The sequence below is a fragment of the Narcine bancroftii genome, chromosome 9 (assembly GCF_036971445.1).
Source record: "Narcine bancroftii isolate sNarBan1 chromosome 9, sNarBan1.hap1, whole genome shotgun sequence".
Classification (NCBI taxonomy): domain Eukaryota; kingdom Metazoa; phylum Chordata; class Chondrichthyes; order Torpediniformes; family Narcinidae; genus Narcine; species Narcine bancroftii.
In genome coordinates this window covers 89,916,881-89,939,746 of record NC_091477.1, presented here as the reverse complement: position 1 = coordinate 89,939,746, position 22,866 = coordinate 89,916,881, and the positions used below count along the sequence as shown (strand labels likewise).

Here is a 22,866-nt window from a genome sequence, read left to right as displayed (position 1 = left end):
CTCCATCATTCAACCTCAGAGTATTCAGAAATCAATCGATTTCCAGCATTATGGGTAGAGAATTCTTTTGATTCGGATTCATTTCTTTCGAACAAGACAACTGAATCGTGCTTAATATCAATTGAACTGATATGATGGTTTTTGCTCCCAAAAAAGCTTCTGTATACTCTGATTAATATTTGAATTTATAGGCATCAGTATTTGTTTACTCAAGGTGTCTAATTCTATTTTTAATCACCAACTGGTCATCGTCTTAGCTCTCATCTTGTTTAATGAAATGCACGGTCAACAAAAACCAGATGAATACAAATAGGGCAAATATGGATTGAGAAAAAATCTTCCTTGCAACAAAAATAATCCCAAAATGTTTTCACACACTTGGTCATGTTCCTAACACTGAAAAACATACAATCTAACCATCAAATAATTAGGAATAATTGGACACCAAGGCTTAGTTATTGTACAAAGTCAAAGAAAAAACATTGGTGTTACAATGCAATCATAATTGGTTGCATAGCATTAACAATAACAAATTAATGATTTTTTGATGTACAAAATATCCACAAATATAAAACAAGACCAACACTGAGAACAAGTTAATGACTTACTTTTCAAATTGCTGTAAAGCATTACTTTTGACCCTTATATCTTCTACAATTTTGGCGCTTTTATCACGTGTACCTTGCGTCTCATTGTGTATTTTTTGCTTCTGTGCTCCCATATCAGCAATCCTCTTCTGCACATCGTGACTGAGGAGGTTGGTTGTGGGAAAATAGAGAAAAAATTACTACTGAAAAATTTTAAAATACTAAATAATAACGGACAGTTATTAAAACATTAACTTATTCCACCTATTGGTACAAAAGGAACTAACAGGAAAACAGTGATTCAGCATTTCACAGTTCCAGTGCTTTGAGAATTTATCAAATTGTTTTGAAATGCAAGTGATAAAAATAGCTTGGATAACAGTATCAAAACTAAAATAAATATTTAAAATACATACATATAATATTGCAAAACACAATTCTTTTTCTTCACAATTTCATTTTCCAATGCAAGAAACTCAAGAGCATAATTTTTTTCTCCTTCCAAAGCTTCCATTTCTTTTTCTACCATCTTCACCCTATTAAGCTAATGAAAAGTTTAACATGGTCAAATTCCATTTCATTGCAAACAAAATTTCAAAAATAGGAAAACTTTATATTCATTGCAGGTTGAGCAAGTTCAGTATCTTTGAAATAATTCAAAATAGTTCCACATAAAACTTAAATTGATTATTTTTCTTTAAAAGGCTACATCATAAGAAAGACTCACACAACATTGAGACAATTGGCTATTTTTATGTCAATCCAACAATGCCCCGCAATGCTGCAAGTGGTCAAAATTGATTTTGCACAAATCACACTTGATATCTCTATTCCTTGCAAATCTTTGAAAAATTGCTCCAACTGTTGATTGGGGAAAAAGTTTAATTCCATATAGAACTCAAAACAACAGAGCACAAATTCTATTCACACATTCACACTTAGCCAAATTCTATTTATCTTTACTCTGTCCAAAAATTCTAATGTATAATTTCATTCACCAAAATTCACAAAAATTGTAAATCAAGAATATTCCACCTTTAGGAAAAGTGTATCTACTTTTCATAGATATTTTCATTTGATCAACTACTCTAATGAAGACTTCATCTGCTCGTTTCATACGAGAGGAGCAAGCAGATCAGTTGTGCAGTCTGATTCTGCAATTCAGACTTCGCCATAGATTGCACTTGGATCCTGCTACTATTCATGCAGAAACACTGATGGCCTCTTCCCATCACACATGTAACAATCAAGAGCAGTCAAGTTTGCACCTTGTTGGCATCTTACACTAAGATGCACCTTGAATAATACCAGCCTATGAAATTCTTCTCATGCCTGGAGGGCCATTCCAACTTCTCTCAACGTGCCGTTAAAGCAGCAACATCCCTTGATAATGCTGTAAAGCATCCTATTCCTTAGGCATCAAGGCACTGATATCAATTGTGAGTGTAAGTGGCAGTAACTGCAAAAACTTGCATTCAATATTCAGTGACATGCTGACAATGGTCCTATACAAAGAACCCCAACATCATTGTTGTGGTAAACTCACAATTGAAGACCGTCATTTATAAGCGATAGCAGCAGACTGGCAAAAGAAAAAAATAACATTAAAATACTAAAGCAATCTTTAGCCCCAATCTTCAAACAACTTTGTTGCATATCATGCATCCTGTTCCAACTCCATCTCAGTGTTCTTATAACTCTGCTTCACCCTACCTCACCAAGACATGAGGCAGCCCATCAAAGATAATGTTGCTCTTTGAGCAGACAAAGAATTGCTCAGGAAACTCAGCATGTCAAACACCCTGTATGGACCCTGCCTCCACCCAAGCAATTTCCTGTCCACTAAAGGTTCCAACAATCACAGCTTTGTGTTTCTCAACATTGCCATTGCAACCACTAATGGAATATGTTCAATGATGCAATGCGAGCTCTCCACTGGCCACCGAGACAGAGGTGCACCAAAGAAGAGGTACAAGGACTGCTTCACCAGTGGGCTGATATCGCCTCCAACCGTGCATCTTGGCGCCTCACAGTTCGGCGGGCAGCAACCTCCTTTGAAGAACGCTGCAGAGCCCACCTCACTGACAAAAGAGGAAAAACCCAACACCCAACCCACCAATTTTCCCTTGCAACTGTGCCTGCCTGTCCCGCATCGGACTTGTCAGTCACCAACGAACCTGCAGCAGACGTGGACATACCCCTCCATAAATCTTCATCCGCGAAGCCAAGGCAAAGTGAAAGTGAGTGATTGTGGGAATGCTCTCAAAACCATGGAAGACATCAAGCTATAGTTTTCATACCACACACACACGCACAATTTAAAAAAAAATCTTGATTTATGACCACAAGACATAGGAGCAGAAATAGGCTATTTAGCCCATCCAGTCTGCCTTGCCATTTAATCATGAGCTGATCCATTTTCCCCATTCAGTCGCACTGTCTAGTTTTCTTCCCATAACCTTTCTTGCCCTGGCTAATCAAGATAAATAAACCATGTGCATAATTATACATCTATGTTTTACAACACTTTAATTCTAAATTAAATATTTTACTTCCAAGAATTTAAGAACCACTTGAATCAATAATTAAAAAAACAACAATCTCTGGTCTACTAATCCCTTAAAAAACCCACCCTGATAATAGTAGTAGTATCAACAGCTTATTTAGAAGGCCACATTTCATTATTTCAAGTAGTTTGAAATTCACCTTTTCTCCTCTCTGTTCATTCAAAATCTCAACTCTGTGACAGAGGACCTGTATTGGCTCCTTTAATCGCCCTGATCCAATTATATCTTCCAGATATTCTAACATACCCTCATCATGTTCATTTTGACCTTTTGGCTTCATCATTGCAATTTGCTCCACTTCACCCTGCAAAAAAAAAAAACAAAAAAAAGGCACCACATGCAGAAATGCAATTCTAAATTTGGTAACATTCATTGATGTTTACAAAGAATAAATAAAACTGGTGTTTATATTTCAGAAACCACTGCATTCAGTATGAAAATGCAACTGTAGTTCACTGCTGTTTCAATGATCACCGAGGAACCAATTTTTTTCAAAAAATTGATTAAGCAAGAACCTTGTTCTTTTTTTTGTATATAAAATATAAATGCCAAAAAATTATTTTGTTGCATTTTGATTTGACCATAACATTTATATTTTATATCTGATATTTATATAAATGTTTGATTAAAACATATGATACACAAAAATATATTTAATACATGTTATCACCACAGAGGTATTATTTGAATGGAAGTAGCAGCATTAAACATTTATTAAGCGAATTAACTTCTGCAGATTTAGAGGCAAAACTATTCATTAAAATTGTTTGCATGCCAAAAATAAAACAGCTATTCTTAATTAGATAGAAAACTAATCTGAGAGTTACATCTTTTAGATTATTTTCAGTTTTTGCCAATCTCAAGTGATCAACCTTGGAGTGCACAAGCTGATATTGGATAGTGAGCATCAACTTCAATGGGAGAGATTTATAACAGTAATGACTCCAGTGAATCCAAAGCATTTATCTAAATGGCAGGGATGAAGGAAGGCAAGGGGCAGCAAGACCTAATTTTATAATTTACCTATGTTATAATTTCAATAAATGACAAAATCAGAATTACCAACTAACAGTTTTCCATATATTACAAGATCTTAAACTTTACAAATATTGGCTAGATTTAATATTGGAGCATCCTGTCTTACATCCAATAATCACTTGAAAGAAAAACAAAATTACTCAATGCAAATGATGCAATTCCCTAATTAGCCGGTATTCTACCAACTTGTCTACATCTGACAGACTGATCAGAAACAGGTCCTTTTATCAATATATAGAAATGCACAGCTGGTGAACCCTTTTCTAACAGGTTGTACTGCAATAATTAATCGAATTTTGGAAACAAATCGTGTTGAATTTAATTTACTGGTTAAAGTCAATATTTTAGGATACACATCATATTTGCCATACAATTTTACTATTAACAACTCCTTGATATATTTTACTCTTTAATAATTTAGTATTTATTTTTAGTAACTACAATTAAATCCACAATCCAGACAAGTAAAAAATTCACTGAAGAATCTGATAATTTAACAAAATGCCATTGGAGCAGCAATAAAACGCAATAATAGAAATTGTCAAAATATACTCTGCCAAAATTAAGACTTTAGGCAAAAATAGGCAGAAGTGAAACTGATTTTTATGGAATTATATATGGCCAATGTATGATCTAATTCTTTCAAAAATTTTAAGAAAAGAAAGGTTTTCCAAATAGCCAAAATCTTGCCTATAAAGCAACGACACTATTCACAACCACATCCAAATAGATATTCTGATCCAACTTCTCTAGTTAATATTTTATGGTATTCATCCATATTTATAGTGTATTATATTTTAAAAGACTTGTTAGTTATCCTGTAGAGACAAAGCTACTGGGACACAGCAGGAATGTCCACGTTGGAGCTCTGGGGATCTTTCTGATCCTGCTATCGTCATTTACTTGTATCTACTTATAAAGTAAGTTGTGTGCTGGAAAATAAACATCAGGTTCTTGGCAAAAAGCAGAGAAAAAATAAGCATTTTGGATAAACTGACAACTGAAAGACTTTATGAATGGCAAGGTAGTGATAGTTTTATAAACCTAGACCTGCCGAGGAGGTATCAATAGCACCAACATACGGAAATTAAATAAGATACTGTAAATCACATCAGAACAGAACCTATTTAACAAGATTTATTTTTTCTAAAAAACAGTAATCAAAAAATGAAAATGTCATGGGTAACATCAATGCCCACAGAAACTTCTGGAGATAAAAGTCATAATTAAAGCTGGTGAAAATGGTCGACAGAGTAAAAGCGACATTAGTTCTTAACAGTGGACACGAGATGAGACTACTACAACCTTTAACTGCCCTTTCTGACATTTACATTCAAGTTGGTGATACCACAATCTAAATAAGTATAGCTCTAACAATAAAACAAAGCTTTCAAAAATAATTTCAACAACTGGAAATCAAACAGGTAGAATGTCACAAAGCAATTGTGCCACCACTGTGCATCAGTAATAGGCGATTACTAAGTCCTGCATGGCGAAAAGCTTCTATGGATCATTAATCAGTTTCTAATTAGTCAACAAATTTTTAATATCATTTGACACTTTTGGTTATTATTATCTGCAGTAGTCTTCTAGTGGCTGAGGAGTAAGCTCTTCCTTCTTGCAAAAGGATGGGATAAGTACCCATCATGTACAGGTGCTCCTCAACTTATGATGGGGTTCCATTCTGGCAAAAATCATAAGCCAAAAAAGAATACCGGACCTACCATTTTTGATGGGTTGGTTACAGTGCACTCGTTCGCGGATCACTACAGACTGCAAGCGTGGTCGAGTCAGCATCACAAGAGTATGCTGTATGATACTCTTGTGTGATGCTGCCATTGCCCAACATCGTGGGAGAGTAGCATACTGCATATCGCAAGCTTTGGAACAGATCGGAATTCAAAACTGAAAGTACGGATTTGAACCATCGTAACTTAGAAAAATCAGAAGCAGGGGACCACCTGTATTGTTATATACGACACCCAAGTCTGGTTGAAGTCTGGTAGACAATTTGTTTTGTAGCCCCGAAGCATGTATTTTTTTTCATGACAGTTTCTCCTTGTTTACAAACTAATGAACTACTAATGGGTGAGATCTTTCAGCATCTATGCAGACTGATAACTTGTCCAAGATACAAAAAAAGGCAAAAGATATTACACTTCTAAAGCTAGGAAGCAACCCCTTAGATATCCAAAGAGCTCTCATCTAATTTTCTTGCATCATTGCCTCCCTTAGTTCAATCAATAGGAACAGCTAATACACCCTTGTTTAAATAGAACTAGAGTGCCATGGCCAGCTGAGCAGAAAATAAAGGATGTCAGATCCCTTCGTCGCAATTGTGACTTTAGCAAGAGCATTCTCATGAAAACACAGGTATTCAGCACTAAAACGACATTTTAGTATCTGAGGTACACTTTACAGACTTTTATAGTGAGCCCTTCATTAGCATGAGAGCAATTGAACACCTCCTGCAGTGGAAAAGAAAGGGACAACGCTGTAACTAACAAGAGCCAACATGGTGAAACAAGACTATGCTAAAATGGGCTATTGTTGAGACGAAATTTTTTTAAAAATTTGGACATACAGCACAATAACCAGCCCACGAGCCCGTGATGCCCAAAAACACCCAATTGACCTGCAACCCCCTTATGTCTCAAAGGGTATGAGGAATCTGGAGCACTCAGACAAAACCCACGTAGGCACAGGCAGAACGTAGGCACAGGCAGAACGTAGGCACAGGCAGAACGTAGGCACAGGCAGAACGTAGGCACAGGCAGAACGTAGGCACAGGCAGAACGTAGGCACAGGCAGAACGTAGGCACAGGCAGAACGTAGGCACAGGCAGAACGTAGGCACAGGCAGAACGTAGGCACAGGCAGAACGTAGGCACAGGCAGAACGTAGGCACAGGCAGAACGTAGGCACAGGCAGAACGTAGGCACAGGCAGAACGTAGGCACAGGCAGAACGTAGGCACAGGCAGAACGTAGGCACAGGCAGAACGTAGGCACAGGCAGAACGTAGGCACAGGCAGAACGTAGGCACAGGCAGAACGTAGGCACAGGCAGAACGTAGGCACAGGCAGAACGTAGGCACAGGCAGAACGTAGGCACAGGCAGAACGTAGGCACAGGCAGAACGTAGGCACAGGCAGAACGTAGGCACAGGCAGAACGTAGGCACAGGCAGAACGTAGGCACAGGCAGAACGTAGGCACAGGCAGAACGTAGGCACAGGCAGAACGTAGGCACAGGCAGAACGTAGGCACAGGCAGAACGTAGGCACAGGCAGAACGTAGGCACAGGCAGAACGTAGGCACAGGCAGAACGTAGGCACAGGCAGAACGTAGGCACAGGCAGAACGTAGGCACAGGCAGAACGTAGGCACAGGCAGAACGTAGGCACAGGCAGAACGTAGGCACAGGCAGAACGTAGGCACAGGCAGAACGTAGGCACAGGCAGAACGTAGGCACAGGCAGAACGTAGGCACAGGCAGAACGTAGGCACAGGCAGAACGTAGGCACAGGCAGAACGTAGGCACAGGCAGAACGTAGGCACAGGCAGAACGTAGGCACAGGCAGAACGTAGGCACAGGCAGAACGTAGGCACAGGCAGAACGTAGGCACAGGCAGAACGTAGGCACAGGCAGAACGTAGGCACAGGCAGAACGTAGGCACAGGCAGAACGTAGGCACAGGCAGAACGTAGGCACAGGCAGAACGTAGGCACAGGCAGAACGTAGGCACAGGCAGAACGTAGGCACAGGCAGAACGTAGGCACAGGCAGAACGTAGGCACAGGCAGAACGTAGGCACAGGCAGAACGTAGGCACAGGCAGAACGTAGGCACAGGCAGAACGTAGGCACAGGCAGAACGTAGGCACAGGCAGAACGTAGACACAGGCAGAACGTAGACACAGGCAGAACGTAGACACAGGCAGAACACAGTCATAGAGACCTGGGTTGCTGGTGCAGTAACAGTATAGCGTTAACCACTACGCTAACCATTCCACCTCAACCTGCAAGCTTGGCATTGTATCCTTCGTTAACAATTCTCAGATAAAAGATGAGCGAGCTGTTCAGTCCAAGCAAATTGTATGGCATCTATAAAATTATAATTAGCTTTGTTGCTGTATCTCAACTTTGAATATTCTTACTACTTTCTTTCTTACAATATGTTCCACCCCATAATTGCAAATAAATCTATCGGTTGCCTAATTTGGCAAGATTAATTTACATGACCGCCATCAGCCTGAAACACTGATTTCTAAATATTGCACAATGTGCTTTCTCTCATTAGATAATACTGCTGTATGTAGTGTTCAAAGTTTCTACTCAGCATGAAAAATTTACATTCAAGGAACTATAATGAGAATTTACTACTGAAGTACAACCAAAGGCTCAGATAAATTGGAATCAGATGCTATAAGACTTGCCTCTCCCCCATGCCAGAGATACTAATGTACAACACGAACAACTACCAAGGTAAACATTCAGACTCTCAGCCAGCCAATCCAACACCAGATGGATGGAAGGTTAAAAATCATGCAATCTTAGATAAGCATGGATAAGTCTTACTTCAGAGCTCGAATATTGAATCAATATGGCAAGCAATTTACCTGAGCACTGAACAGCACCAAAGTGTTCACCTGCCAGTGCTCCAAATGATTACTTAATGAAAATTCCTATAGGCTGCCAAAAGCACTGCTTAATTTCAATTCTTTCAAACTCTACACAGTTTACTAATCTGACCCAGCATTTTTTGAGAAGCTCGTTGGACACCTTCAGAAAGCAATACTTTCTAAAAATAAAGTGCTTACAATACTTCTTCCTATGTTGTAACCATTTCAGCAAAGGGGCACAATGACAACATGAAGCTGCTGAATACAGAACCTAGTAGCCACTTCCTCCTTGGCAGGAGGAAAATTGGAACCTGACTGAACTTACTGCTCTACCTTGGATTTTCAACTGTGGAATCAATATTCTAAGGTAAATTACTACTGACTTAAGAGAGGCTGTAATAAAATTTTATTCAATTTTTGTTTAGTTTGCTGGAAAAGAAACACAAATCACAAGTCCATCAAGATTAATTACTTATAATCAAGGCTTGGGAACCCCCGCAAAAATTTGCAAACTCTAAAGTCGGCAGCCAATGTCACAGTTCAACCCATTGAGATTGTGCCACTGTATAAATCTACATTTTTTAATCTGCTCTCTCCTTGACCATGTAGTTCTCTCCAACTATCTATTTTATCAAATCATTTTATGAACGTAGCAGGAACTGGCTGGTTGGCCTCAACCTACCCTCTCACCCAATAAGATCATGCTAACCCATCTCTTAACCTAACTCTATATTCTCACCAATCACAGATTAACTCTCATCTCAATTGTCAATGACTTCTCTTGCCTTAATAGTCAAAGACTCTGTTACCGCTGCTCTCAGAAAGACTTCCAAGGCTCATCACATGTTACATTTTGTAACATGTTTCTTAAATGAATGATCCCTTATTTTGAAACAATTACATCTTTTCAGCACCCCAGCCCCAGTACCCCCCCAACAAGATGAAGTGCCCTCCCCACATCCAATCTGAAAAATCCTTTAGAATCTTAGTTATTCCTCACTTTTTAAAAAACTACATCAGACACAAAGAATACTGAGCGCAACTCTAATCTCTATAATGCAAAACTGTAAATACATCCGAGGATCATAAAGCAGATTTCTAGTTCTGGTTCCAATAAAGTTGCTGGCTGCTCATTCACTGGCAAACTACATCAACTGCCAGCATCCAGAGCAGCACAATGGTGCTGCAGAGAGCTGCTGTTTCATAGTTCCAGTAACTTGGTTCAATCACTGACTCTTTGTGGAGCTTGCACATTCTCCTAACAATGCTAGCTTCCTCTAGGTACTCCAGCTTCTTCCCATATCAGAAAGTAATAGTAGTAGCAAACTATGCTGAGGAATTGGATTGAACTGAGATCTAGCATGGCTTCTACTCTATTGGTCTACAAGTCTACATTGCCTAATTTGGCAAGATTAATTTACATGACCGCCACGATACCAAACTTTTCTTCCCACTTTCAAAAATTGGACCCTTACAATCGCCAGTCAGCCTGGACAGTGGAGCACACATCTCGGTCGGTGTCTTTTCAACAATTCTGACCACTCTATTAAGCACAAAACTATTCAAAAATTAAAGAATTTTTTCTCTTTTTGCAATATTTGTCACACACTCCTCATTTAGATTCAAAGCAACAAATAAAATTTACAAGAAACAAAGTTGTATAAAAATGCCAAATGTTTAATGTAATCATATCAATTTCTTTCCTTGATTTGCACCATTGGATTTGTGTACTATTCACAATAAATGGATATGCAATTCAAATTTGACATACCGGAACTACATACTGCAGAAATAAAAACAGAAACTGCTGACTCTACTGGCCAGGCAGGATCAAATGAAAGATCATCAAAAGATGGCGCATGACCAGTTGATTTTGTCTTATCTTAGATTTCTAGTATCTACAGTATTTTTTGACAGGTTTGAATACACCTCAACTAAATAGGCAAAGAATTAGTTCTTACATTCACGTTTTCACATTGCAATTCATCAATCCACATCAATGATATTTGGGAAGTGGTCCATAATGTAGAGCAATGTTCATCTTTCCCTGGTAGGAGGTCGACAAAATTTTCTAGCTTAGAAATTGACCCTGTTTGCTGCACACATTTTGTTATCCCACAAAATGAATGCAAGCTTCTAATAGGCATGCAATAAAAGGAAGGTTGATCTGTGACCAAAGCCATATTATTTTCTTTGTCTCATTTTATTTAATAAATGGTAATAAAAAAATGACTAACTTAAAAAAGTTTGAAATTAACAAGACAGCCATCATTTGCTATTTGCACAAGCTTCTGTAATCCTTTCAAAATTTTCCTAACCTCATTCCTGAAAGAATGACTCAAACTTTTACAGTAGTCCCAGACTTGACTTATCATCATTTATCTTTCAGCTCCTTTACACCTGGAATTTACACATCAAATAACCTCTTAACCATTCAAATTCTCAAGTTTACAAACTACTATTATTTCATCTCTGTAACCTAATCCGAGGAAAGCCCAAGAGTCCTTAATGAAGTTCATAGAACTGCTCAGTCTACTCAAAGACTTGTGCATCAATATGAATACTAGTACTTTTTTAGGTCCTAATTTTGCATTACTTTCATCATGATGGACCCCATTGAACCCAAAAGTCTTAGACATTTTAAAAATATTTAAGATATTCTCTTCAATTCCTTTGTACATTTCCAGTCACTGCAATACATTTACCAGCCTTTTCTATTTGTTCAATATCTTTGCAACCTAAAGCTTTTATCCAGCAGCTCACAATACTTTTTACTGTTCTCAAAACCTGAATATGTAACTTCCAATTCCATCATCTAGGTCATTAATGTATTCAGTAAATAGTGGCAGCCTGTACTATCCTCCTGTGATGATAGTATTCCACAATTTCAATATTCATTTTTTCTGTCTTCAGCTATTTTGGCCTTTTTCTCATTTCCACATTTATCACCAGCTAGTGAAGTCTGTGTTGTTAGTGGTCTCGTTAAAGAATTAAACAAATGCTTTCTGAAAACCATTTTCAATAACATCCATATAATCACCTCTTTAAAACATTCAAATTTGCTTTATCAGGCTCTACAAATTGCACTGGATTAATCTGAACAGCTGAAAATCTCTTCAATCTCTCTCTCCTTAAATCACCAAGTCTATTAATTTTCCAACAGCAAACACAATTCCCGGTTTTTCCTCCCTCAACATTCTTATACAGCTGAGTGAATCATGCAATTTTCCAATCTGAAGTAAAGGTTCCTGAAGCAAAGGCCATTGCAGATTACAGTTAGGGCATCTGCAATTTTCAAATGTACTTTGTTCAAAACCTTCAGATGGAAACTATTAAGTTCTTAAGATGTTGTTCTTTGGATCCATTATATTCTCATTATTACTTTGGCTACGGAGAACCCCCAATTCAAAAATCAATGCTCTCTCTAGGAGACAGTGCAGCAACCATCATTCAATATCTAACAAATTATTTCCATTATCTACTTTCACATTGCTGCTGACCACTACAATGGAACTACAATGGAAAAGCAAGTTGGCTAAGATATTCCTTGCATTTCACTTCAAATTCCATTTATCAAATTCTCAATATCTTTCTGAACTTCACATCTTTCTGAAATGTTGGGATTTACAGTAGTTTTGCCTGTTAGTGATCATTTTAACCTAACCAATATCGATTTTAGCTGTTTTGACTTTAAATTGAAGTCAGAGGAGAACGTTATAACCATAGTGCAAAACTAACATTTTGACTTTTGTAGTCAGTTACAATTAAGCAGTCACTTTCAATTGACCTTGAGGCTATTACATAAACTCTTGACAATGGGTGGGCATAATAAGAACACAAAACAATCCACAAGAATTAAAGATACATTTCTCTCTATGCTTTTTTTAAATTAAATTTCAAGTCCTGTTACAAATATTTTTGATATGGTATACATCATTATATTTCATTACAGTTATAACAATGGTGCTAGAACAATTTTTTTGTTATATAAATATATGAAATGGAATTCCTTCATTCATGTACAAGATAACTAGTAAAGCATGCAAAAAGCAGACTATTTGTGAAAAACAGAAGAATTAGAATGAGGTCAAAAAAGAAAACTGGGGAACAGTTCTGTAAAATGAAATCTATCAGCCAAATCTACAAATAGGACATTTTAAAAATGTTATTTATGAATTTTCCTCTATTCTGTAGTTGGACAATAATATCATTTTCACATGGAGCCAGAAACAAGAACTGCTTAAAATTAACTCAACATAAAGTTTGCTTCTCTTTAAAGTTCGTTATAAATTGATTTTATTTTACATTTCAGTAAGCTGTAATCATGCACTTTACTAATTCAAAGCCACCTAAGGCTTAATAGGTGAAGACATTCTCCAAAATCAACTGCACAGTAAAAAAATCTCTTCAAATATGCTTTTGGTGGTGATAAAACCATGTCATGATGCAGCAGCACAAGTAATATTGGCGTTTTTTGGTTTGATTATTACCACGCCAATATTTACGTGCTGCTAAAGCATAACTGGCACTTCATTCATGAGTGTCCCCAAATATTTCTTGAATTATGTAGGAATTGTTGTTAACCAAAGCAATTCATTGCATAGAAAATAATTTTGTTTCTGGTTTAACCATAAATCACTAAAGCAGCAAATAATGGTTTGAGTTATAAAAGCAGCCCTGCAAACCATGATGTGCTGCTACAGCAATTTAAGGGTACAGGGAAAATCTTTATTTCTTCCACATTCAATATTTTTTCTTCCTTTAAAGTACACTTTGGAAATAAATACAGTTCAAGGTAATTTTAGAAGACCTACCTGAAGAATCAAAAACCTGTTGTGATCCAGATCAATTCCATGGCTGCGAAGCAACATTCCTACACTTTTGAATGTTGATTTCTTTCCATTAATATGGTAAACTGAAGAATTGTCCTTGTAGGCAGTTCTTGAAACGTAGAACTTGCTATTTGGAATAACTTCAAAATCATCACCATCCTTTCATTGAAAGCATTTTTGAAAAAAAAAAGTTTAATAACTGAAAACTGCATTATAAAGGCACATTAAGCAATTAGAATTTAAAGATGACAACGTTATATGTTAGTGAATGATAGTATGGACACTTTCTGGGGAAAATTCTTTTTTTATTTTAAATTGATGACTGTTCAATTTATTCTTAACACATTTTCTCTTTTGTAATGTCTAAAAAATTATTTTGTTTAATACAACCATTTTTAAAGAATTGAACACCAAAACCTCTCCAATTTTTTTTTCAACTGGGGGAGGGGGGGGGGGGGGACCATCATCGTCCCTGTCTTCACCAGGCTAGAGTGACATCAAATATTCATTTGTTACTGTTGAAGGTCACAGATTCACATTAAAATATTAGTGTATGGTGATACAACATTTTCTTTAAAATATTTTTGGGTGGAATGTTTTCTGAATTGTGTTTTTTTTGTGTGTATTTTGTTTTGCATGTTTTCTGACTATTCAACTGATCAAGAATATTGGAACATAAATAATGGACTGATTAAGAAGTTCTTTTTGCAAGTGAATAAAAGAACCCAAGTTAAAAAATCTCGATTGCTTACAATAACATTTCATTATTGTCAATTCAAAACAGAAAAACAAAGCAAATTAAGGACTATGCAGTAATTTGCACGTTTAAAAAGCCAGGACAATCATTAAATGACATGCATCAACCACAGGAAATAAAAAGTGAAGTAAACTTAAATTTTAAAAAAACATTAGAATACTATATATGAATGTAATTTGAAAAAATTTAGGTGTTCAATATTTGGTAATAATTACCTTATCTATGATTTTTTGAAAGTGAACTTCCACAGTACAGCTCTGAATGTCTTTGTGTTCATCAGAACTATGAATGAGCACACATAACTTTTTGGAGCGAATTTTTTGGGCCCGATACCCAAAAACAAACAGCATTGCATCAATGACATTTGATTTCCCACTCCCGTTTGGTCCAATAATACAAGAAAACCTCTGTAGAGGAAAAAAATTACAAAAAAATTTGTTGATATTTCACATTTTTCCCCCCCTCGCTTCTGTTAATGTGAAGCCAAGTCTTAAGTGAGCATAATATGTGATCAGGTCTACTCCCAGTTCCCCATTCACATAACAGCTCCAAACTATTACACTTTTGCAGCAAGATATTTAACATTATTCACTGGATTTCAGTTAAAGAAAAAAGTATTTTTAAATGTTGTAAACACAAGGCATTACATCTTAAATTTACATCAATTATAAATTTAGGGAAACTGATCAAACATTTTTTTCAGTTTCACATCTCCACCCAGAATGTTTCAAAACCAAGTTTCTCAGCCACAGATTTTTTTTAAAAAAAAGGGTCTCTTTGAACAGTATATATTCATTTTTATTTTACCTTGTGAAAAGGACCCAGAATTTGTTCTTGAGCATAGGATTTGAAATTTTGATTCACTATATGTGAAATCATGAGACGAGGAGCTCCAGGTTCATTGGCCATTGCTGGGGGTGGAGGAGGAGGTATGCCAGCTAAAATTTCATCCAAGCTTTGATTATTTATTGGTTCAACTGGCAATTCTAAACCTGCATCTATATTGAAACAAAAAAAATTAAATACCACCCTGTCGAGGAAATTCAATAAAATATCACTTTGCACCAGCTTTGAACTTCATTGCTTTAAAGGAAACCACTTTAGTTTTCAAAATATTAAAATAACTACTTTAGCTTTTTAAAAAATACACCGTGTCTGAAATACAAAAATATCTTATGACAAAATAGTGAGCACCAAATGTAAATTGCTGCATTTGAATATATTTTTAAAAGAATTCATATATTTTTTCTAAATATATACACATCATTCTTACTAATATTACTTCTATGGGCTGACGAGTTTAAAAGGGGTAAGAAAAATGTAAACAACCATTAACCAAGCAAGTACATGTTCAAAACAGTCCTAGTATTGGTGAAAGGTTGCAAGGGGTAGGGGGGGGGGGGATAAAAAGAAAGATGGGATAGGAGGTGTGTAATAATTTTTATATTTGCAATTAAATTTGAATCATAGATCCACTGACAGGTCATATAACAAGAACTCTTGCATCCATAAGAAAAACTGGACATAAAAATACTGTAGGGCAATAATAGTTGGTGACTATCTAACTTGCACCAGTTTAGTGTTGCTATTGAATCTTGTAAGTTTGCCAAATACTCGCTGAGTAACAGCAACGATCTGCAAAAACGGATTTTAAATCAATTGTTGACACAGAAACATAAAAAAAACCCCAAATATAATTAAACATATAAAGTATCCCTCTTTTTAATTTATTAAATCTTCTACATCTTCAAATCCCGAATGCAGTTCTTCGGAAAGTCCACCCCTCCCCCACAATTAATGTACTGTACAACTAACGCAAAGGAAAAAAAAGGCACACAATGAAAAGAAAACTCTACCCCATAGCGCATCAGCCAAGGGGTTTAGGGTGTGCGCGTTGGGGGGGGCGGGGAGGAGGAAAGTGAACTGTCAAATCAAACGAATTCATTGCACAATTATAAAAGGGCATAAATAATTATCAGGGCAAACTTCGATTATGACCACGCACGCGCCTATGTTGAATACGGTCAAAAAAAGCAGAAACTTTCCAGGAACAAGTAATCAATTCCAATCTTCAATTAAATTCCGAAGTTAAAATAAAATATTGACAGACGTTAACGACGGTTATTGATCTCGCTCCACATAAATGAACTGTACCTATTATGATCCAAATAAAAATACAGTACATTAAGAACATTTACTGCCCGGTGCCAAATTCCTTCAAAGGAAAAATAAATTGAATCGGCAACCTGTTTAACTCAGGCGGTCAACTTAAATTTTCACAAGACGCTGGTAACCGAAAACTTCAACTGATTAAATATATTACAAGGTATTAAATCTGTTCTTTTGAACTGCCATGTGCCAAAAATACCCTCTAAACGAAGAACTTGATCGCATTTTACCTATTCTATTTTCCTCTACGTTTGGGGTGGTTGCCTTTTGTTGAAGTTCCATTCCGTTGTCAGACGCATCCAAGGGCTCTGCTCCCTCCGGACCCAGCCTTGCGCTTTGCTTTGCTGTGGAACATTTTATTTTGGCAGGCATGGTCTCACCAAAGGCGATCAATTACTTAAAAAGAAGAAAATAACACAAAACAAGTCATCCCTTCACGGGCATTCAATTCCGTCTTCTTCCAAGGCGGACATCCACATACATCGAATTGGAGGCTTGAGATGAAACGAAAGATCTTGTTTTAAGTCTTCCGAAAATAAACATCGCCAAATCTCAATTCACCGCAATTTTACTCCCAGTTCAAGTTACTTTTTCTAGCATCTTCGTGTCGTTACAAAGTAGGGGATTGGAAAAAAAATCACCCATGACAGTTGGCCCAAAACTGGAGGGCAGGACAGGACTTGAAAAAAACAGATTTAACAATCTTTGATCAAACGCGAGAAAAAAAATCGGTCCATAACGACGTCTATTCCAGCCAATCTACGTCATTGTCAGTTTAAACAGGCGCACAAAAATCAGAAAAACAAAAATGTTTCATGCTTCCTTCCCAATTGAAGCAAATAGTTTTGCATTAGTGCACCCATTATAAAAAAAATCCGTGGGGGGGGATCGGCGGGCGGGTGGTGGAAACGGGCAAATGCTAAACACTAATTTTTTTTAAAAAATGCTGAAAATTCCGATCAAATTTAATAACGCGGGTCAATTTCTCATCCGGACACAGCAATGTCATCCAAAGTTTAAGCTAAAACGACGCCCTGAATTGGGGATAAAATGCAGTTAGGAGCCACTTCCCTGAAACAACATGTTTACAAATTTGTCATGCATCTCATCCCGCTAAAAAAAGATTTCATTTCCACTGCCTAAATACCCTCGAAACCAATCCGATTTCCGACTTTCCGACCCACATTAGTTCGTACTATTTTTAAAAAAAAATTAAGAATATTTTTCGATCATTATCAGACACGGAAAAGAAAAAATAAAAGAATAAATTCAACAAAAATTCGAGCGCTCACCTCCGTCCCAGTCGAAAATGGCGCCGAAAACTAAACTTGACTGAAATTCGTTGAGGGACAAAGCATTGTGGGTAAGCCGGTTTGAAAAAATGGGGCCAATGCCAATTTTTTGAAAGCTCAAATGAAAAATTGATCGACGTGAACAGGGATTTATCGTTCGGGACGAGCAGTTCGATCATGAGGGCGACGTTATTTTAAAATCGCCCGTTCGTATTCCCGTCGCGGTTGCTGCGCCGGTTGCCAAGAAGCAGAGCCCTGTGACACCGCGAGGATACGCGAGATCACAGCGGTGATGGCACCGCCCCTGAGTGAAGGCGAGGTGTTCGAGTCGATCACGCAGTTTGCACCTGAGAGGTAAGGATGGAGACTGGGCCGCCAACTCGTTGTTCATGAAGCGGCGTTGATTTTTGATTTTGCATGACGAGTTAGTTAAGAACGATACTCTAATTTGTTTCGGGTTTGCCAATGGGCCAAATAGTTGTTGTCAGGTGACGTGGGAAGAGAAGCAAGAGTCCCAGTTGGCCCAATCAGCTCCCTTCTGCTACAACCTGAGGGCAGTTTGGACGCAATCGGCGTCGTGCAATCCTTATCATCGGAAATACAGAAACGTTTAAGAGAAATAGAAAGCGTTCTATTGCTTTTACTTTAAGAGTAAACTGTAGTGAAATTGGGTGGGGGTGGGGGTGTTGTCCTTCAACTTTTTCTCTCACTCCTTCAACTTTTTCTCTCACTCCTTCAACTTTTTCTCTCACTCCTTCAACTTTTTCTCTCACTCCTTCAACTTTTTCTCTCACTCCTTCAACTTTTTCTCTCACTCCTTCAACTTTTTCTCTCACTCCTAAACGATGTGAATATCCCTTTTGGTATTTTTATGAAGGCCCTCCCTTAAAAGCCGGGACTTTGAATGAGTTTTTTGCTTGTAGTTTGATGTTACTATTTTTAAATAGTAAAACTCGTGTGCAGCACCTTGGGTTGCTTAAACACATTATGATGTTTAAATTAGAAGTTGATTAAATATGGTAGACAATCACTTGTTATGTATTGCAGGCGTTCATAGTTCATGATTTATTACCAAAAAAAACTTGAGAAAGAGAGCTATATTCAGTTTTGACTTCATCTTTCTTGCCCTCTGAATTTTCTTTTGGCTTGGTGATTTGGAAATTCTTTTTGTCATTTTGGCTCTTGTGGGAAGCATGCAAACTAACATGAGTTTGGTAATTAAGATACAAATTTAATAAAATTAATATTGATGAACTACATTCTTCTATGTAGTTCAAATTTACAAGCATTCAAAATGTTTGTCTCCGTATGCTCTAATTTATGGTTATTATTTCAGTAATCCACTTTCAGGGAAGCAATAATGTGTTCTGATTTTTATTGAGACTTAAATTGTGTGTGTGTTTGTGTTTTATTGATATTTGCCAAGTATGTTCATTTGATGTGTTTTTTTCCCCAAATTTGGCAGCACAAAAGACAATTTGGAGTTTAAATATTGTGTCTAATTCAATTTCCAAAGAATGAGACTGAAGACATCGCTCCTGAAAGAACCAAAACATATCCTTTCTTTTTTCATATTTTAGTTTTGTGATGGGAATTTAAAACAGATCCTCTTTTTAATTGTCTGGTGACATATCTTTACTAGACTAAATCAAGCCACATTTGTACATTCCAACTTGTTTTTTTTAAATAGGGAAGATTTGTTTAGAGCAATAGGATGGGTTAATTTTGGTTACCAATTTGATCACAAAGCAGATAAACATTTTTTAACTGAAATGTGTTCTGAGCCTACCAAGTTGCATAAAACAATAGGCAACTCTTCATAGTTCAGAAAGATCATTGTCCTGTGACACAAAATCTGTTTCTGCCTGACTGCTTGAGTATTTCCAGCAATTTATGTTTATCTCCAATCTTTGGTATCTGAATTGTTTTTTGAGACTTTGAATTAAGTGGATGGATACAAAAGATTGAAATGTAGGGGTTATCCTAAAGTTATATAAATCTCTGATGTAGAGTGTGTCTGCAGATCTGTGTTTTATTTGAGCACCCTACTTTGGAAGGTATGTAGGTGAGATCCACTACTATAGTGTTTAAATAATGAGGGCAAGTGGCAGGAGTTGGCCATCAGGTCCATTGAGACTGCTCTGCCATTTGATGATATGGCTGACGTGGAGCAGAGTCATGGCCATTTACCTGTCTGTTTCCACTCACCCTTATTCCCATATTCTTCAAAAATCTATCTAAAGCATTTTCCAGAATCTACAAAAAAATATCAAATTAGGTATGTACAATGACTTTGAAGGGTAGATAAAAGAAAAAATATTTTTAGAGTGGCAATTGGTACAAGAAAGCAAAGCTTTAAGCTGAAATTATTTAATAATTAAAATAGGAAACATTTTATTTGACTTGGAAATAAAGAATGTATTTCAAAATCTATTGAAACTGGCTCATATATGGATTGATTGTGATTTGGTAAGCGTGCTTATGGATATAGAATCAAGGTGGGGGAATCTGGCAGGATTGAGAAGTGTGTCAATTTTATAGTATAGTAGGACCAGATTGCATTTTTAAATTAATTGACCCTGCATCATTCTGTAGACTAAGTTATGTGAGTTATTTACTTTTGTTCTGGTACGCAAACTAAAGTGGAAGTTAATGTATTAAATCATTTTGATGAAACGCGTTCTTTGGGTATTATTTTCTTCTGTGTACAAATCAAAGAATCTTTTTGACAACTGTTAATTTGGCCTGTCTTCAAAGATATTAAAGGAGTACATGTTCCTAGAACACAGATGCAAGTTTCAGTGCTTTATTCCCTGGTCTTGTTAAGCTACTGAAAGGTGGAGAATTAAGGCATCAATTTCCATGTGTACCAGTCTGTTCAAGAAATTGACAGACAGCACTGAATCAGCATTCAGTATTGCAGTTACATGTGGCAAACCAAAATTTGAAACAGTCCTTCCAATGTGCAACTCCAAAATGGTGTTTTAATGTCTGGAATTATTCAAATGCTTTTTTGTTGCAAATGCTTATGTTGGAAGTTATAGATCCATTTACAAACTTCATCTTGATTTGCCTGTTTTTTTTAAAAAAAAAATCTTGTCAGAATGGAGTTGTAGATTATTCATAGTTCTTGTACGTCAATAATTAAAATGCTGAAGTACTAATGGCCTAACTTTGATTCAAAGTTCAGGCAGGACCAGTCTCTATGGAGGAACATAACCATGGCAAAAATATATAAAACACAAAGCTTGAGTTAATTAAGAAAAAAAAGTTAATTGAGGTAAATTTTGTTTGGCAAACCTCACTGAATTTCTTGTTGTGGTATCAAAAAGTTGAGTGGAAGGGAGATATGGCCATGCGAAGGACCTCGACACGTGTTTTGATTGAGTTCTCCATGAAGAGTATTAAAAATATAGTTAAAACTTTGAAATTAAGAATATTTTTAAACTAAAATTTGGATAAAACAAGTACTAAGAAACCAAGGTGGCCAAGAACAAAAAAAATGAAGTTGCTACGCAGCCAGGAACATCAAACTAAAGTCCAAAAGGGAGCGACACAAAGTGGCCTTGAGACTGATGGACCCTGGCAGAGCTGGGGAGTTGGGATAAGAATTAGTGGTTCTCTACCTTTTTCTTTCCACTCACATATCACTTTAAGTATTCCCTATGCCATAGATGCTCTCTGATTTGTAAAGGATTGCTGTGGGTGAAAAGAAAGTTTGAAAACCACTGTTTTTATCATACCTAATTGACTTGTTAAGTACACAGTTTCAAAACTCTGAAGGAAATGGGCCAGTGACAATTTTTCTCAAGCAAAATATTTCACTAACAATTGGATCTAGAGCAGTGGTTCTCAACCTTCCCTTCACACTTATATACCACCTTAAGCAATCCCTTACAGAGTACCAATGACAGGGAATACTTAAAATGGTATGTGTGTGGAAAGAAAAAGGTTGACAACCACTGAACTAAATATTATCCAGGAGAAGATGGAAAGCTTGAGCAATTAATTTGATAGTGTTGGAAATGTAATGAGACGTGACTGAAAGAATGACTGAAATTAAAGAAATTGTTGAAGATTTAATGGAAAGAATCACCCAAGCTGAAATAGACTTGATAAAAACACAAGATAAGCTGAAAGCAATGGACGTTGGACAGACAAGGTCTGTTGGACATGAATGACCACATGGAGAATTTTAGCAGACTAAATAATGTCCAAATTATTGGATTGAAAGGAGGAATTGAGGGAAGAGATCTGGTGAACCTCTTTGAATCATGGTTCCTGCGCGTGTTGGGAGAAAACAAATTCAGAGGAAAAACTGCATATTGAAAGGATACACTGGACCCTCGGACCCAAAAGAGCTGGCAATCAGTGACCACGACAGGTCCTGATAAGACTTTTGAGCTACCAGGAATGGGAGACAATTCTGGGAGCAGCATATAAATATTCTAAGATTGACTGAGATTGACTATGGAAAAAGTGCTTTCCCCCCCCCCCCCCAAGATTTTAGTGCTATTCTAATTAAGCAAAGAAAAGAGATTGATGATGTGAAAAGACAATTGCGTTCCAAGAATTTGAAATATTCGATGATGTACCCTGCAACTCTGAGGGTCGCAAAAGCAGAAGGTAATCGATCACTTTTCAAGACTAAGAATGAGATGGAAGACTTCCTGCGAAGTTTATGAAAAGGCTAAAGTTGACAGAGGAAGACTGTTTACAATGGGACCAAGTAAAGTTTTTTTTAAAAAAAACCTTATTTATTGTTAAAAATAAACTTTATTAAAATGTTCACAGACCTCAGAAAAGAGAGAAAACTTGGGAAAAGTAGTAGCATTCTAAGTGGGATAATGGTGCTCGGAGAGGAGTGTCTACAAAATATGGTGTTAAAGGGAAGGGTTTCTTTTCTTTGAGATTCCCCAGTCTTTTGGAGTTTCCTGTTTACGTCATTATCATGGTAAGGATATAGTATGTGTTTTTTTTTTAGTGGTAAGATCACTGAAAAGGTTTTGG

The 22,866-nt window shown here is 36.8% G+C and overlaps 2 protein-coding genes across 9 annotated transcripts in view; one reads left to right on the top strand and one right to left on the bottom strand.

Annotated features, from left to right (window-relative positions):
• Positions 1–18,072, bottom strand: part of smc4 (structural maintenance of chromosomes 4) — a 63,659-nt gene extending 45,587 nt beyond the window's left edge. For 2 of the 4 annotated variants that reach the window (XR_011344155.1, XR_011344156.1), the window contains exons 1-7: positions 16,795–17,840; positions 15,203–15,393; positions 14,611–14,802; positions 13,621–13,797; positions 3,294–3,458; positions 1,004–1,131; positions 609–749 (exon numbers count right to left, since the gene is read on the bottom strand). Coding sequence is in view for 2 of the 4 variants with exons in the window: in XM_069896776.1 (XP_069752877.1) it covers positions 609–749; positions 1,004–1,131; positions 3,294–3,458; positions 13,621–13,797; positions 14,611–14,802; positions 15,203–15,393; positions 16,795–16,936 (1,136 nt within the window). In the remaining 2 variants the exon portion in view is untranslated. The other 2 variants (XM_069896776.1, XM_069896774.1) reach the window with 2 other exon arrangements.
• A 38-nt stretch (positions 18,073–18,110) lies between these two features.
• Positions 18,111–22,866, top strand: part of ift80 (intraflagellar transport 80 homolog (Chlamydomonas)) — a 189,248-nt gene continuing 184,492 nt past the window's right edge. For 3 of the 5 annotated variants that reach the window (XM_069896779.1, XM_069896781.1, XM_069896780.1), the window contains exons 1-2: positions 18,111–18,210; positions 19,322–19,413. In XM_069896779.1, coding sequence (XP_069752880.1) covers positions 19,374–19,413 — 40 coding nt within the window. In that variant the 5' untranslated portion in view covers positions 18,111–18,210; positions 19,322–19,373. The remainder of the gene's footprint in view (positions 18,211–19,321; positions 19,414–22,866) is intronic. The other 2 variants (XM_069896778.1, XM_069896777.1) reach the window with 1 other exon arrangement.